The sequence below is a fragment of the Enoplosus armatus genome, chromosome 16, assembly GCF_043641665.1.
Source record: "Enoplosus armatus isolate fEnoArm2 chromosome 16, fEnoArm2.hap1, whole genome shotgun sequence".
Lineage (NCBI taxonomy): Eukaryota > Metazoa > Chordata > Actinopteri > Centrarchiformes > Enoplosidae > Enoplosus > Enoplosus armatus.
Window position 1 is genome coordinate 7,192,307 of NC_092195.1, and position 18,105 is coordinate 7,210,411.

The 18,105-nt window shown below is 42.1% G+C and overlaps 1 protein-coding gene across 1 annotated transcript in view; it reads right to left on the reverse strand.

The window, feature by feature from the left end:
- Positions 1 to 239: 239 nt before the first annotated feature.
- The window catches only part of adgrb2 (adhesion G protein-coupled receptor B2), a 136,615-nt gene continuing 118,749 nt past the window's right edge, over positions 240 to 18,105 (reverse strand). The window contains exons 32-35 of the mRNA XM_070921286.1: positions 16,284 to 16,319; positions 13,802 to 13,915; positions 2,943 to 2,996; positions 240 to 416 (exon numbers count right to left, since the gene is read on the reverse strand). Coding sequence (XP_070777387.1) covers positions 240 to 416; positions 2,943 to 2,996; positions 13,802 to 13,915; positions 16,284 to 16,319 — 381 coding nt within the window. The remainder of the gene's footprint in view (positions 417 to 2,942; positions 2,997 to 13,801; positions 13,916 to 16,283; positions 16,320 to 18,105) is intronic.

Here is an 18,105-nt window from a genome sequence, read left to right on the forward strand (position 1 = left end):
AGTAGAACAGTCTTCTTTCCATGTCTGTCCACTGCAGCAGTAAACAAATACAGTATGGGATCCGGCAGAGCACATTGCAGGAGACGGGGAGCAGTGTGTGTGTGTGTGTGTGAGATCTTTGCAAAAAATCATTTACTTATGTATAGCTTTTCAGAAGTTCAGTATTTCTGTGTGCATCTGTATCTCGGCATGAGCATGAGTGTATTCAAGTGAGTGTGTGTACGTCTGTGTGTGTGTCTTCACACTTCAGTCTGGAAGTCTCCCTCAGAGGAGTCAGGTGTGTTAGCGGAGGAGGAGTCCCAGTTCTTATTGTGCAGCTCCATCCGGTCCTTCTGCTCCCCAGGCACGATGGACAGCTCAGGGGTCATGGTCTTGAAGCTGTCCCAGGAGCTCTGTTCCTCTGGGGTTGACTTGTCCTGATGGAGAAGGAGGACAAGGAAAAAGGACCACATAAGGACAAATAAGGTGCCATATGGACGTAAAAAAGGTACAAAATCTCAGTTAAAGGGAAGTTCTGGTTTGGGGTCTGGGTCTTATTTTGATAGCTTCGGACACCATTTTTATCTGTACTACCAACAGTGGTGACAGGGCAAGAAACACAAGTAGTTAGATTAGCCAAATTTATTTGGATGAGAAAATGAAGATTAATGTCAAAATTATGACCCAAACCTTTTCAACATCCATCCCAGTTTACAGACCAACTTCCTGCAAGACCAGATTTCTAACCAGACAAAGATTTCTAACAAACGCCCAGACTACCTGTGAAGCAAGTCATTTGTGCATATTTGTTCTGAAAAGATAAGGGCGTGAATTTTTACCTATACCATGCTGGTTTTAGCATGCACTCTAGAGAGTGAGCATTGTCTTTTTTTGTTCTACACATTCTTTTTCCTTGTCCAAACGGAGATTCGGGTGTGTTATGATAGTAGCGGCTAGTAGTGGCCTCATCCAAAGATGAGGAATGGCCTACGGAGGTCTGGTAGCCTCACTTCTTTCCAAATCCACACCCTTAGACTTTTTTCATTTTCAAACTTGTCGTCTTCAGCCCAAACTGACGCTGACTCACGTGACATCACTTGAGGCAATTAATCAGATTTCGCACAGCTCCCTCTGGAGCCACAAAACGCTTCACAAATGCAGCATGACTCCCAAAGACGTGTAAACAGAGTTTGATGTGTAAAATCTGTTCCCCTTTAAATATTTCCAGCTCGGGCGCCTTGGTGGGTTGACACGGCCCTGACTTCCTGCTTCAGTTTTGTTCTACTGTAACCACCAGAGCAGTGAGGATACACAGTTTTCCTGTGCAGTGATGGATCATTACAGACATTTTGGGTGCACTCACTTTCGGTTTTATCTCCAAATAAAGTGGATTACATAATCTCACTAAAGTGCTCGCTTGTCTCCAAAATGTCTGATCATCCGACTACACGCGTTTCTTAGCATGTCAGACTTTGTAGCAACGTTGTTCCCAAGTTTCAGCGATTAAATTTGTGAGTGTAGTGTTATCAAAACAATAGAAATGATGGCCAACACTATGAAATAAGACCCAAGTGGAATTTTCCTTTAAATGAATTACCTGGAAACCATTGGCTTGGCCTGTTATGGCCAGTACACAGATTTGGAGATGGAAACATTAAAATATGCACTCACAGTTGATCTCTTGTCTCTAACCTATGTCAACATATGGAGGCCAACCACTCAGAGCCATTTCTTAGAAGGTATTTAACCTCACAAATACTAGATATCAGGACCATACATACCTGTAGTTCAAGGCACCTTTCCATCTTTCTATCATCAAAAACTACGTCTGTTCATTTGTTTACAGAAATGATACCTGTCCTCCTTCATCTCCCGCCTGTCCCAATTAGTAACTTTTTCAGGTTGACTGATAAAAGCAGGGAACCTTCTAGGCTTGGGTCTAGAAGGTGAGTCGCTGCATGTGGTCCGCAGATGTGCTCACCGTGCATGTAAAATACATGTTGGGGGAATGGCTATGAACGGAATTAGAGGACGCATTATGCATCAGATAAGGGCCATTATTCAAATCGGACTCATTATCTGGCCGAGATAATGATTTCACAGATACGAGCCGGGAAAGACATGAGGGATCGCTAGCCCAGATGACTCTTGGTGGAGCAAAACATACAAAGCCAAAAAAAACTACGTGGAGCTGAATATTCATACTCAACATTAAGAGGACAATTATTCACAGAGCATGTCTAGCAGGACAACACATCCTAAGATGAGTGCTTTCAAGAGAGTATTTGAGAGTAAATTCAGCATGAGTGTCTACACCTACGCACCTGTTTGTACATATGTAATCCATTAGAAAGCACTACTGTATCTGCTCTTCAACTGTCTCCTTCAGCTTCTTTCAGTTTTGGTTTCACCATCTTATTTTGCCACAATCCCACCTTCCCCTCATTGCACCAACCCTTACAATGTACTCACACGTAATTCACTTTGAGCTACACCCTCAACCTGTCTATCCCTTCATCAGACACACACACACGCACGCCCGCACACGCACACACACACACACACACACACACACAACTGATTGATCTGCAGTAGCACAGCACTCCCTTCCCCCCTTGCAGTGTGATGATTGTAGCCGGAGCGCTAGGGGGCAATATCAGCCTGATTATCATTCTCCCTGCGTCACAGCCTGACAGTTGGTAAAATGAATACAAAAGGCATAATCTGGGAGCCAATTTGCATGCTAAATGCTGGCGAAGGAACATTTTGTAATGCAGGAGTGTGGGTAATGCTGCAGTTAAGCCCAACTTTATCCCTGGGAGACTAGGCTAACGCGATTGTGCTGCTATTGCGTGTCTATCCATTCCCTTTCGCCATCTCTGCCTGCCTCCATTCCCTCCTTGCCCCAAAGCCCCATCTCATCCCTCTCTTTCTCCCTCTCTGCCAGAAACCCCTCTACTTACACTCGACGAGTTCTTTTCACCTCCGGCAGACGAAATGCTCCATCGCTTTTCCCTCTGTGGTGATGAAATGGGAGGGAGAAGACAAGGAAGGGGGTGACGAGACAGAAAGAGAGAGAGAGGAAAAGAAAGAGAGGGGGGTGGGTTGGGGGATCACAGTCACTGACAACTCTGCCCTGAAACAAGAGCATTGTTCCCACACCTTCAGCAGGTGAAAAGGCAGTTGTTGCTTTGTGCTTACACCTTACATCTCTCTCTCTCTCTCTCTCTGTCTCCATCTCTAAATCCCCCTCACCAGCGCTCTCGTGAGAAAACAGGACACGTGTACACACGAACAACATGCACACAGGAACATAAACAGTGCAAACAATGACCGAGCACACAATGTCAGCACGGTTCTACACACACATAATCGAACTTCGTTGGAGCGGGCAGTATTTTTAAACATCCTGACCTGTCAAAGCTTAAGAGGAAAACTGGTAAAAGCAAGGACAGAGTGAACTGAAACATTCTACACGCTACGCACCACTAATAGCAACTGCAGCTACTATAAAAAGGGATAAAAGAAAGGACAGCATGTGGGCGTAACGTCATCTGATTCTAAAAGCTGTTAACAGTGAATCCACTGTGCAGTGCTAGAGGCTTTGGAGCTCATGTATTCTAAATAATGTTGAAAGAGGATAACTAATCTGGTTATTAGTCCATGGAAACGCTCTCTACACTATCTGCATTATTGATTTGATACTGTATGTGTTAACACAACACATAAAATAGCTAAAGCTAGGCTATAAAGTGGACATTGCTGACTCTGTATGTTCCGCCTCCGGCTTGAACACATAAACCCTACTTCCCCTGCTGTACCTCTGCAGTGTTATCTATCGTTTTTTTTATGTTCCTGTTTTTTTTTTTTTTTTTAAAGCAAACTGCTGCTCCTGTATGGGCGGTCTGTTGTTGTTTGTCCAACATGCACAGGTGTTCTGAAGTAACAGGTGCTCTCCTAGTTGGCTGGTCACAGTGTGAGGTGGCAATGAGTCCAGCAACACCAGTGCAAAAAAATAGAAAAAAGCAAGTCCTATAGTGTTTGGTATTGGTCTCAGTTATGTGTTTTATGAGATGTTTGGTTGGGGGGGGGGGGGGGATTCTTTCTAAATCCCACTCAAGTCTGCCTGAAGTCTGGGCCAAAATTGATTCCCTCTATCGACCTGGCTAATATTGACTGGAGCTTTTGATTTCGGCTAGAAGTATTTCAAGTTTGTAAAAAAAATTTAAAAAATGTTTCTGTCAAACAAACAATTGATACTTTATGTTCTTATTATTTTTTGAAAAGCAGGAGACAAAATTGCACTTCAGTCTGTCTCGGAGAGCTGTTTATGTAAGTGTTTGGGAGTGTGTGTGTGTGTGTAGCGAAAGACACAAACACAAACCTTTTGGTGTTGGTATGTAAGATTTAAGATTCACCACTTGTTCACGTGTTTGCAACTGACATACATGTCAGCGGCATCGGTGGTGGAATGCAAGTGCAGTACATGAGTAAGTACGTTTACTCAAATACTGTACTTAAAAGGTCTTGTACTTTAATTGAGTATTGAGTACTTTTTACTCCACTACACTTATCGGACAGCTTTAGTTTCTCGTAACTTTGCAGATTAAGATTTTACAGACAAATCACATGCTCAGTTTATAAAATATGATGCATTGTTTAGATTTAACTACCGACCAGTATTAAAGTACTTAAAGTTAGCTCCACCTCCACCAACTGCAACAATAAAACTCTACTAATGCATCAGTAACAGTACTCCAATGATAATATACATACACTATTCATATAGCCCTTACAAGGGCCATTACTCTGCATTTTAGATTCTTTTACAACTGCAAATAATACTTGCATACTTTTGTGTGCAAGTGTGCAAGTGGAAATGTCATTGCAGGACTTTTACTTGTAATGGAGTGTTTTTATATTGCAGTATTGCTAGTTTTACTTAAAAAAACGAATACTTTCTCCACTACTGAACTGTACGGACAAAAAAAAATGTGTGATGTATGATGATGTCTTGAAATAAACTATCAATTATTTCTTTCTCTATGCTTTCCCCGTCTCCTAATACCACATTATTTCTCCTGTCCTCTTCTGTCTTTTATTTGCTTTTGACTGTCACGTCCAAACATATGCAGCATTTGTAAAAACACTTCCTTTGTACAAAGAGATATTAAGTTTGAGCAGTTTGGGAAATAGGATGAAGATTATCAGCCATCTGCGATAGGCTGAATTTATGGGCGACAGACTTTTTTTTCTGGTCAGTTCCAATCACCATAATGAGTGCCTTTATATTTCTGCCTCATCAGCATTCAAAGCAGCAAATGTGATTTAATAATTGACCTCTAAAAGTGTTTGCAATGGAACTGGCAATGTGGGTTTTCATTCACTGAGAACTAGAACAATATCAACAATTTTAACAACTCACTTTCATTGTCTTATCACTGGTTAAAGGGGTGACAGTCACCAATCAGAAATGTTTGCCAAATCGCCCAACACTTGAAGTTTCAGGCAAGCTACATGCTTTGTTTGAGAGAAAAAGCTACAAGCTGCAAGCATGACAAAGCGAAGAGAAGAAAATTGTTTGTAGGGATAGTACATACTAGAAAAATATGCTACTGCATAAACATCTAAAGCCATCTGGAGAAGCCTCGGCTACAGTGTTGGTGGATGAGGCCCACTCTCTGCCACTCAGTCCCCCTCATTTGGACCATGGAATGGAAACTGTGTCTGGATGTGGGTGAGCAATGTGGCAGGCTGTCTTTGGGAGATGATGGGGGAGGACAGGTGGTTGTGGGTAAGTGGGTTAACTTTACCTTTGTTGACTTGGATGCCCATGGTTCTGCTGACTGTCTGGCTACATTCAAACTGGGACATGACAACAAGCATGCAACACAAGGCCCAGTCAGCCAACACAGGACATAAAACAGGAAACAAAAAAAAACAAAAACAAAAACAAAACAGAAATCAATAAAATGTGGCAGTAAGGCAAAGAAAAGACATACACTGAGTGTGAGGCTCACATGAAACAAACTTAAATCACATTTACATGAAAGAATGAAAGTAACATCGAGAGGAGACTGAATGGATACCAGAACATCACTGTGGTGTTTCAGCTGTCAGTGGGCTTTAGGTCATTGAACCAGAACTGGACTATTCCAAGCTTTCTCTGTGTGTTTATTTCATTAAACTATCAAGATAATGATAGAATCCAGTTTTTCTATTCAGCACCAGCATTCATTTATTAGGGAGGACAAAAATAGACTAACTGGGCATAGCAGTCTTTAGCACCGTTTACCCCTTAGCCGGGAAGGAATCTGTGTCACAAGTAATAAGGCCCTTCAAAGGAGCCAGATCTGGAGAATGTAGGGCAAATAAATTCCATTAGTGTAACACATTGCAAACAAACGAGCAATCAGACACACAGTCTTGGTTCGCTGCTGTCTGGGCCTGTACAATGCAGCGCAATGCAATCCAAGGCCAGTGCTCCTATAGCGAAAACCGTTCCAGCTAGCGATTCGGTCCCTTTCACCTCCCTTTAATTGGCCCAAGGACACTAAATGAGCTAAATTAGTATTGTGCCTCTTGGTGCACGAAGCCAGTGTTGGGCTTGTTCCGCCTGGGCTAACCGTCCCCTCATTAGGAGCCACTGATAGGAGCCAGTGTGCTAAAGCTACACTTCGCCAGCCTTCAGTTTTCATGGGCAATTTGTGTGGAAGGATGAAAACAGTTGATGAGTTTATACTCGGCATGGAGAAGGGGGCAAGGAAATAATTAAAAACAAGCTAATGAGAGGAATTAATTATTCAATTAATGCCTCAAACGTGCCACTGAGGGCTGAGTTTGGAGGGAGAAATGGGAAAATGAGGAAGATGGCAAGAGAGAAAATGTCAAGCCGTGAGGATGAATAGAGGGGGGAAGGAGATATGAGAGGAAGAAGAGGGGAGGACTTGCTTTATTGCTGGAATGTGAAATTGAAGCCCCTTAGCTTAATGCCAGCAAATTGACAATCAAGACCTATGGGGTTTTGCAAGTGCCGGCAAATTTCCCTCACTGAATCAACAAAAATGGAGTCTTTGTCATTTAAAATTATACATCTTCATTTTACACGAGACATCCTCAAAGCATATACATTACCTTAGCTAAATCTCCTGTCAGTGGCCTAAAAACATTGCTGGAATATCAATAATAGCCACTAATGTTAACCGTGGATGCATGAAGAGAGCACCCCAGGTCTCACCTCTCTTTTATGGGGCAGGCTAATGGAAGAACCCTCTTAAACTGTACCACAATATCTGTCATCCATCATATGTAGTCTAAAAGTCCAGGATTTCACCATAGAATTCAAACATACGCCTACGGCCATTTAGATTGGATTGCAAATACATCTTTCATGATCGAAAATTCACTGGCTGTCCCCGCACTGATGCAGCATGAGTGAAATCACAACAAAGTAGAGCACTTGTTCCTTTTGTCTTTTTCTCCATCCCACTGCGTTCCGCACAACTCCTCACTGTCTATCTGGAGAGGAAAGCCAAGCACGCTTCATTTAATCAAGAACACAGCAGACGTCGGGATGGAAATATATCCCATTTGAGAGCTAAAAAATGCATCAGCCAGGCCATTACACAGTGCGAACTCTCTCTCTCTCTCTCTCTCTCTCTCACACACGCACACACACACACACACACCATCCATCCCACTCGCAGAGAGGCACGACACTGCATCATCGCGCACTGCATGCAAATTTGTGTTATGACCTTCTGAACCCTGTGGAGAGGATAGAAACGACTAGGCTAACTCTCCACAGCGACAGAGGCCAAGACGCTGTTCTAAATCTAAACATTAGCGCAGACAGTGATGCTGATGCATACTGTGTAACAAACACACTGCATCCACTCTGTCTCTCAGTAACCCCACTGACTCTGCTTGCGTCCTGTCTCAACGAAACAGGACTCCATCGGACTCCATCCCCCTGCTAGCCATATGGCCCCTGCCAGAGCATCCACTGTACTTAAAACAGAGTAGGATTTGTATTTGTTTTCCACATTAGCATTAATGCAAAGCCCACTTTCTATCCACTTCAACGGAGTACAATACAAGTGTTACCACTGCAACAGATACTATTCTCTTATGGGGGCAGCTAAATGTGTATTTATACAAAAATGCTTGATTCAAGGTTGACAAAGCAAAATAAAAGATAGCAATCGACAATTAACTTACAGTGACCTCTGTAACTCTTGCTGCCAGGTTTCAAGCAAAAGAGTTGTTATGTATCTTACTGCATTAAAAATACATACAGATGTCTGAAACCAGCAGGAGAAATATATGTTTGTGTCACAGCCTGCTGCTGACCTTTGTTAGCCATAGTTTACCAGGAAGCCATTTTTCCAAGCAGATTTTAAAGGTCATGCATATGTTTTTCAAAAATATCAACAGAATATGTAACAGAGCACAACGTGTCCTGCAGATTTATTTTCAGACTACAGGAATAGCTCTGCTAGCCTCAGCAGCCTGATAGGAAAGACAGACAAGGTGATTTTCAACGTTGAGGTTAATGGGGAGTCTTGTGATGTAGTGTCTGTCTCCTCCTTCTTTCCGGTCACGTCTTTCCCCTTCGTTTGCGTCTATTAAGCGTAACACTGAGTCATCGCTTAACAGCCTCTAGCCATTAGTGTGGGAAATATAGATATTACCAGTTACCGAACAACACAGAGTTAACAGCGTGAGAAGGTGGTATGGAGAGGCAAGGAAAGACAAGAAAAGCAGAAATTAAAAGACTGAAGTATGTGGATTCTATCTGTGATGCCACGTGTAATGCCCAAGACCACTTTAAGCCCACTGCACTCACACTGAAAATTGGATAAGATGCGAAAGTGTGTGTGTGTGTGTGTGTGTGACATTTTCTGATATCCACTCATCTCCTCAACACAGCCAACGCAGAGATCCTACCTTTCCAGAGAAGTAAAATGGATCAGGTCTCTTCTGACTACATAAGCGTTTGTGATATTTCCTACAGTCTCTCATCAGCACCCATACAAAGTGCATCGTGTTTGGCCCTTTTTACAGCCAATGAGCTAGTTTACGGACACAATATCATGGTTTATGAGGTGATTATAAATCGGTTTGGAAGGATCATTGTCTTTATGAACTGATTTACCACTTGGTTATGGTGTTTAGGTCATAAGGTTTAATTCAGGCACTGAAATGGGCACATTGACTGTTTGTCGCACCACACACAGTGGTGCTACAGTAAAACACAACCCAAAAACAGCAACAAAAAAGCCCTTCTATGTTTTTGTCTTATCATGGGAGATAAATCCAGTCCCGCATCAGACCACTTCACAAATCCATCTCTCTATAGTGATTTCAGATTGTATATTTCAATCTGAATTTGCATAGGACTTGATGGAGGAAAGGGGTATCAGCATTCATTGTATGAATGCAGAAGCACAGGGGGTACAAGCTGTGACGCACTGTTACACCACCACACCACTAGGGAACGCTCTAATATTTAGGCTCATCAAATACAGTCACTTCACTATGAGACACCGCTGACAGGTAGTAGATGAGCAGCTACATGGAGTAAGCTTATAGTTTGACACTGTCTGTGTGACTGTAACTACAAATAATTATGGTCTCGAAATAGCAAGGCCTTTCAGAGTCACATGTTCTCTGAATTGACTGTTCTCTAAGCCACACCCTGCTTAGTTGTTGTTGCTTCGCCTGTCAAGCTTTACCATACTAACGGTGGCAGATTTACCATGGAAATTCTTCATAGTTTTTGAAAGAGTGGGTACTCGATTTCAGACAGAGGTAGACAAAAGCGTGATGAGTCTCATTTGCAGGTGATGTCCAAAATGTCACTTTATCAGGTGTAGGTAGCTAACTAATTTAGCTAGCATTAATGTTAGTGTGACAAGTTGAAATATAATACAGTACTTGATAGCCTGTCTTATAGATTCAAAGTATATTAAGTTCATGGTCTTTAATGTTCAAATCTATAATGTTAAAAAGATCATACATACATGATAGAGGATTGGCTAAAATGTAATATTGCATAATATATTTAAAATCTGTTAAATGTTTTAAAATTGTTCAAATGTTAAAGAAGTTGTTTATATTACATTGTTCACTTTATTTCAATAAGCTGTAAAACTGTTGATCTGTGATCGGCTAGATAGTCTCAATCTTAGATCCTAAGATCTATTGGTTTTGTCTCCACCCACATACACGGGGAAGTCCCGGTATTTTCCTCATTATGGTGAAGTTCTCGCTGAGGAAAGGATCGTCACCGCTCGTGTTTATTTCTCCCCATTTTATTACGGGTGTAACATTAGCTCCAAGAGTTGCCTGACTTTTTCATGTTTTCAGGCTGACTTGTTTTAAAATGAGCATCTATAAAGAAGGGTCTTGAATAAGCACTTAAGGGCTACATACTACAGTAGTGCTAAAAGATTCAAGCATCCTCAGCATCTACGTAGTCCATTAGTTAGACCTAGTATTGTATTATAAGAATGATGACGTGTAAGAACAGGCTGTTATTTTGTTCTAATATAACCCTGTTTGACTGCTTAGCTTACATACGTGTTTGTTTTTTCAATTTTATGTTACAAGAGTAAAAGCTTTTTAAGATGAACACTTACAGATGTGTTTGGCAAACTTAACTCTATCTCAGGTAATGATAGCTGGGGTTGCTGGCATGTAAACTAACCCAAATCCAATAAGGAGCAGCACAGAACTGCTAACATTAGCTTAACTCCGATATTACATCCAGGACACAGCTTCCACACAGTGGGGAAAATACTATACAATGAATGTGCTATAGTTTTTTGTAATGCAACTTGAAACCACACAAACTAAGGATGTGCTACCGTTACCGTACGTAGTAAGCTAGTTAGCTGGACATGCTATGGATGGACATTGTTTAATCCATTCCTTACATTGCTCTTCTGTTTTTGGTTTTGGAAAGGCTAGAAAAAAAGACAGGCCTTTCAAACTCTTGAAAAGCTGAGTATCGAGAAATCCAGAGCTTGACAGGCCTGCCATGACTAGCTACGGTTGATAAGCTATGATTGGACAATCGCTGATTGGGAGAGAGGTTTAGCGAACAGTCAATTACATGTGAAATGTACATTTCTGCAGCATGGAAACACAGATACAGTATGTACAGTGGCAAACTATGAGATACACAGTGACATGTAGCGCATCAACTCTATCTTAGATAGTGAGTTAGAGGGGCTCTACTGCAGGAGGTTTATGTGGGGTTTAGTGTGTCTTACGTTGACTTTCTTTGTAAACGAGGGACGCTCTGCGTACTAGTGATGGCTCTGTGTTGTGCCTCGGCGGTGGGGGAGGGGGGACCTGTGGTGAATGAACACCGGCCGCGGTAGTGAGAAGGGGTTACAGGTTGAGGTATCATTGCTTGAGGTAGATCACTCATCGTTAGACAGGTAAGAGGGAGTGAGGGTTTTCCTTCTACTAGTTTTGCCTGGAAGTTGCTAGCCTCCCTCATCATTAAAAGGTGAGGCACTCAATTGTGCCAGTCCTTAAGTGACTAAGTCAATTGGCCATATGAAGATAAGGCTGAGTATTAACTTTCACAGTACTTTGGGTGTCCATCCATGAGAAGATGTCCTCGTGAAATGCAATTATGTTTGCTATTAAATCCCAGCACTTATGTAGTATATGTGAAAATCACTGTCAGAGTTTGTCATATGGCATAGAAAGGATGTTATTAAAGTTATTATGGAACAATTATATCATTATTCATGCAGTAATTGTCTCCTAAACACAGTTTATGTGCTGAAAACACTGGCAGTGCAACACACTGATCTCAAATGTAAAACAGATAAACACACAAACAGAGGAACAAGAGGACACAGACACACATATACACTCATGCCTACAACCACACACACAGAGGCATGCAGCCACACACGTAGGCACTCCAATATGCAAGTGTGCGGACTCGCACACCCACCCACACAGACACACACACCCTTCTCATCTCCATAATTACTGTATAGTCAGCATGTCCGTGTCTGGGGGTGACTCTCAAAGTGAGATGTTGACAACAGCAGAGCTGAACTCAAGCTGGGTCCTGTCAAAGGCCTGACACTGATAGCATTATCCGTGTAATTATTCAGAGTTAAGTGAACTGCCTGCTTACTTTTAACATAATGGATTTGGATGAGTAAGCCATATCTATACTACCCTTTCATTTCATAACGTATATGCCATCACCAACCCCGAGGAAATATGCGTTCCAATTTGTCTTAATTAGTTTAAATACAGCCTATCTATTATTTGTGGCCGGGCTTTCATTTCTTCTACGTTTGGGCATAATCTCAGAGCACACCTGAGCTCCCTCTGAGGCACATTAGCATGCTGCAGTGCAACTGTTAAGAACCACAGACTTCTAATATATGGCTCATGCCTTTGCAAGCAGCCTGCCATTTTTCTTCTCCTCCATGAAATATTTGCTTGGCATTAATGAATGGGGAGTCAGCCAACGCTTCTGAAAATCTTGATCAAGACGTTGAGCAAATGAGGAGTGAAGGAAAAGGCCGCCGGTCTGGCACTGGGAAATGGCAGTGTGTTCGCGTGTGTGAGTGTGTGTGTACAGTATGTGAGTTACTACATGACATGGGGAATATGAAAGATGTCAGTCTGGCCTCTGTTCTTCTGCTGGTGGTGTAAATTAGATGTGAACCAGCATGCCACCGATGCCAGGGGAAAGTACACCTATCAAGGTTGGCTAACTCATCATGGCTCTACGCACTAAAGCCCCGCAAATGAGGGGAGTGTGAGCATGTGTGCGTGTGTGTAATTCTTAATGAAACTGGCCCTCTGAAGGTCAGTGCAGAGCGAGCAGGGACTCTTTCGTCTGCTGCTAATGGTGTATTAATGATTCAAAGAAGTCTCATGCTCACAGGTGCCCACCCAAGCACCCCGCTGACACGCACACCCACCTAACCACCCACACAGACACATGAAAACATTGTCACATACAATACATAGACAACGAATCCACATTAAAACAGACACATTAACCAGTGGGAGAGAGGCATAGACAAAGCACTTGTGTGTATAGGCACATGTGTTGTTGGGTTTTTTTCCGGCAATGCATTATGACGAGCTGAGGAGATTTGGGAAGAGGGAGAAATTGTTTCACAGGTCTTAAATGGCAAAATTTGGATTTCATTTACCAGTTATGATTGATTATCCCTCAGCTAACAGCTCATGTGATCAACTGTTTTGACAGTTAGTTAATAAGGCACCGACCACAAGTGAGAATGAATTAACTTCAGGCCAATTACAGCAGGTCTAAAGAGATATTTACAGTAAGAAAACTGGAATAAAATGTGCCTCTAAAGTTATATTCATGAGGTAGTTATTGTTCGATTCTCCATGGATATGATAATAAAAACAGTGAATTAATCAAATGACAATGAAATGACTTACACTATTTACATTACATTTAAATTCCTTTGTTAGAGCAAACAATGTTTTCTCATTTCTAAGGCAGCAATTTGGCTGGAAAAAAAAGACAACATAATGAATACAAGCGCTTTTAAAGGTACCTTATTTTGTATATGACAGGGAGCCATTTACAAGTGAATGTAATGTCACTATAGTGCTGACAATATTTTTCTGTGAACCATACTGCTGCAATTTTGATCTGCGCAGAAGTCAGCATTTGCTTTCCAGTGTCAAATCTCCAGTGTTAAAGGGGTGGGGTTTTAGGGTTGAGACAAAGTGTGGGAGGAGGGTGGAGGTGGGTAGAGCGGGTTCCCATCCCGCGTTTGGGCAATGGTCTTACCTTGAATGTGGACATGGCTGGGTCCCTGCTATACCTGTCTATGGTGTGGAACTTGGACGAGTGGTTGAGCTCATGGTACAGCTCAGAATGTCTTTTGCGAGTGTGCATCACTTTCTGGAAGGGAAGAAAGGAAGGGACAGCAAAAAATGAACCAAACAGAAACCAAAAAAAAAGCAAAAGGAAGGGGGGCCAATATAGGGGCAGGCAGGGGAACGGGAATGGGTAAAAGGCTGAGGGACTGCAGCGATGCCAGCCATGAAAAGGGGTTAGAGAGGGACGCCGACAGATCGATCGATTGCTGGCTCATGCTCATACATCATCCACTTCCTTAGTCCTTAAGAATTTGGCAACTGGGAGTGCTGCAGAGGTGTCCTTTATGTGAAAATTTGGTGAATATGACTGACAGAAATGCCATTGTTACAGATTGGTGCCTGCTAGCTGGTGGTCCCGTTAACTCAGGATTCTGTCGAACTCATTAAATGTCTAACAGATGGACTGGAGTTTAACTCTTGCCCTAGCGAAAGGACATTTGACAAAAACTGCCTTCCCTGTGTTCTGAATATGCCTGTCTAGAAGGCAGCTAAATCCAGATCTTTAATTCCCTGACAAATGCAAACTGCATTTGTTAGTGCCACTGCTGTTGTCCCTCTGTGCTAATGGGCAGTGCTGGAGCTGCTCGGGAGTAGCTAATCGTCAAAGCAGCTTGCGAGGTTGAAAGTGACACAGGGGCAAGATGCCAGCACCCACACCCGCACACTTACCGGCCAGGACTGGCGCTTAGCACTGGCTCCAATTACTTCAGAGTGGGCACTCTCATCTCTGCTCGGCTAAGAAGGTGCTACTAGCTCCTTGCTCTGTGTCTTTTTGCTGCTATGTCTTTAGTTTTCCTTTTTTTTATGTTTGGCATCTCCTTGTCTGAGTCATATGGTTTTAGGTTTTTATTAAAGTCCAATAAAAAAAGTGTATAAACTATGACCTCCTGTAAGTGATCGTCATAACCTAAAGAACCATAAAGCGCGCTCATTTACAGGGGAACTCCAAGGACTTTACACTTAAAGTTTAGTTTACTTGTCAGGAGGAGTACTACCCAGTCCGTAAAAAATAGTTGTATAATGTCTTCTGTGGTTCTGGAGGAGCTTTCAAAAGTCTGAAAAAAAGCTCAACTTGAGCTAGTGATTTCATAGCAAACAGCCTGTGGAGATCAGGTGTGCTGTTTGAAAGAAGTGGGCATTTAGGAGGCAGGGGGGGCCTAATGAAAGACGCTATTGAGTGACATAACGGTAAATGTAGGATCCAGCATTTTTGGAGCTTGACCAATACTAGGAACTAAAAGTCGGGATATCTCAGCTCAGAGTTTGACTGTTCTTTTTTTTAATGTGTCCCTTGCAAGTCCCCCGACTTTAAGTGCAGTACTAAATCAATGTCAGTATTAGTATTAGTATTCAGTATTATTTCCCCTAAAAGACGATATTCTAAAGCTAAGTTTAAAGCTGCTTGGAATGCTGAAAGCTGTAGAATATATATATAAAAAGTAAATTTTTGACAGTCTAATAGGGTGGTCTAACTCAATTAAAGAAAAAAAAAAACATGGATGAAAATGAGTTTTCCTTCCATTAAATCATGGAAGTGTACACTTCCCTATTTTAATGGTTCTTCTACGTCAACCTCTTTCTCAAAAGTCAATAGTCAATTGATGAGAAAAGAGTTGATTTCCAGGAGAGCCAGTCTCCTGGTGCTAAATTCATGCAGCGGCCACACATGACTCTCCAGTAAGTTTGCCAGATAAGTAAAACAATCAGCCATAGTCACTGTTAGTAGCTTGTCACCACACACACACCCTCTGTATGAGAGATATATCTCCATGGTGGAGGGTGAATGTCCAGTCTTTACAATAGTCTAAATGACTTGACCAAAAAGCAGCAATGCAAAGGCTGGTACTGTGTTTTATAGCAAAGGACTACTCGCTAGAGACTGGAGATTCACAGGACACCCAGGTCATTCAGACACAAACATACTCACGCACTGCCATACCATGTCGTTCCAACAGATATAACCAGCCAATCAACTACAGCCACATACGTGTTGATCCAAAACTGAATTGTATTCATTCAGACACAAGAAGCACTCTACTTTGCTGTTTCTTCAACCAGAACCCCCCACAATGACATGACAGCATTGTTTGATTTAGTTGTACATGTCAGTGGGATGTTTTTGTGTCCATGATGCTATGATTAATTGACATGTACATTCATCAAGTTAGGATAGATAATGAGTAGGGACAGATTTAAGGCCATTGTTGGAGAAACAGCATACTATGTGAAGTAGGTCTGAAACAGTTCAAAGTTCTGAATGCAAGGGAGAAACAAGTGCGAAGGGAGGGTTTAGCAAGGGTTTTTGCTCCTCTATGCGTTACTCAAGTCCTGGCAGAAGCACAAGAAAGCAGAGACAGGCTGATGACAGGGGGTGAGGTCCGAGATCTTACCTCAAAGTCCAGCTCAGAGTACCGTACTCTTTTCCTCTGGAAGAGGAGGGGGCAGGGGGAGAGAAGAAAGCATCAATGACCACCCCTCGACCACTATTGAACTTTAGACCTCTCTATCTCATTTCATCTGTGGCTCTCTCAGTGCCATTGTTCACTAACAAGAGGGAGGCTAACATGCACTGGCTGCCCAACATGATACAGACATTCTTACAAATGTCTAAGCAAAAAGCAAATTATTCAGTCTATTTCAACGTAATGAGATTAGTGAAGTGGAATAACCCAGAATTAGAATGAAATAATAATTTCTCGGCTCACATACTCTCAAATACAATCATTACAACCCCAGCATAAATCATCCTCTATGCTATTTTTGGAGAATTTGTTGGAGACTTTCCGATTAAAAGAGCTGCAACAAACATATGAGGGATGGTTTTCATCCTCTAATCTTGTTTGGACCCCAGCGCTCTCCTCTTAAGTGCCTCCATAGCTACAGCAAGTGGCACACAAGCCGCAAATTTAACAGCTGCAGACGTTTCCAACTCATCTGGCCCTGACACTGCATTGCATTACATTCTATCTCTGACTTCCTATCTGGCTCTCGCTGTCTGCCAGATTTGCATTTGGCAGTGAGAGGAGCTGCTCTCCACAGTTAGTTAAAAGCTGTGTTCATTCTTTGAGAGGGCAGAGTTGCTGATCTGACGCTATGGCAGCCAAGATAAAAAAAAAAATGCAAACAGATAGAGATGTCCTGTTCACTTTGTGAATTTCACTGCCTCTAAAACACAATGCAATTACTGTCCTGCGGAGAGATCCTTACCTTAGACAGAGAGATTCCGTGATTGAGTTTGCTTTGTAATGTGGTAGACATGCAACATGCATATACATGTACAGTATATTGCATGTTTTGGTGGGAACACACATAAAGCAGTCATTAACTCATTCATACAAATTTCATAAGGAGCTCCTGTGTCATGATGGCATGATGGTCCTATAGCAAACCACAGTCACACACTAGTTTTTCAAATGTTTGCAAGTACTCAATGTATATACTGTATGATAACCTGACCTCTATAATTATATATAGTTATAATATACTAATTTATATTTCAATACTCCCTCCACTGGCTTCTCTAGTAGTAGGATAACATGCCCCGTGAACCTTTCTCGTGCCTTGACTGGATCATTTACAGTTTAAATTTACAAGCCTCTAACTAAAAATCAACAGTGAAATGAACACTGTGAGTACATTTGCGTGATCCCTCCATTATGCGTCACCATGTTTGAATTGGGGAGTAAAACTCTGCTGTGATTTAATCTTGAGAGGCACGCTCTGATATCCATCTCCAAATCAAGCATATTCAAACAGGGTGAAATTACAGCAGTAAATTACATCTCGCAGGTTTCTCTGCAGAATTTTTTTTTGGTATTCATGAGTGCACTCGTAGCTCTTCTGACAGTGATTTTTTATGAGTTTTAATGACTCGTCCTTAACGTCCTCAGCCCTAAATGAAGCATCTGCACTTTTCGGTGAAAGTGTCGTTTCCATCTCTTTAATCAACCTTGTGAGTCAGCAAGACGCCATTGGGGGAAGATCCAAAGTGTGTGTGTGTTTATGTGTCTGTGTTATCGTGCGCTTGTTTTTGTGTGTATATAGGTCCATGTGTGTGTAAAATTAAGGTGGGCTGAAAGACATTCATCAGGGGTGTTTCCTCTGATCCTGTCAGTCTCAGTCCATCTGCTGTGCCACCTTGTCAGGTTAGGAGGGAGTATCACACACACATTACACACACACACAGACAGTAAACTGAGAAGAAGCTGTCAT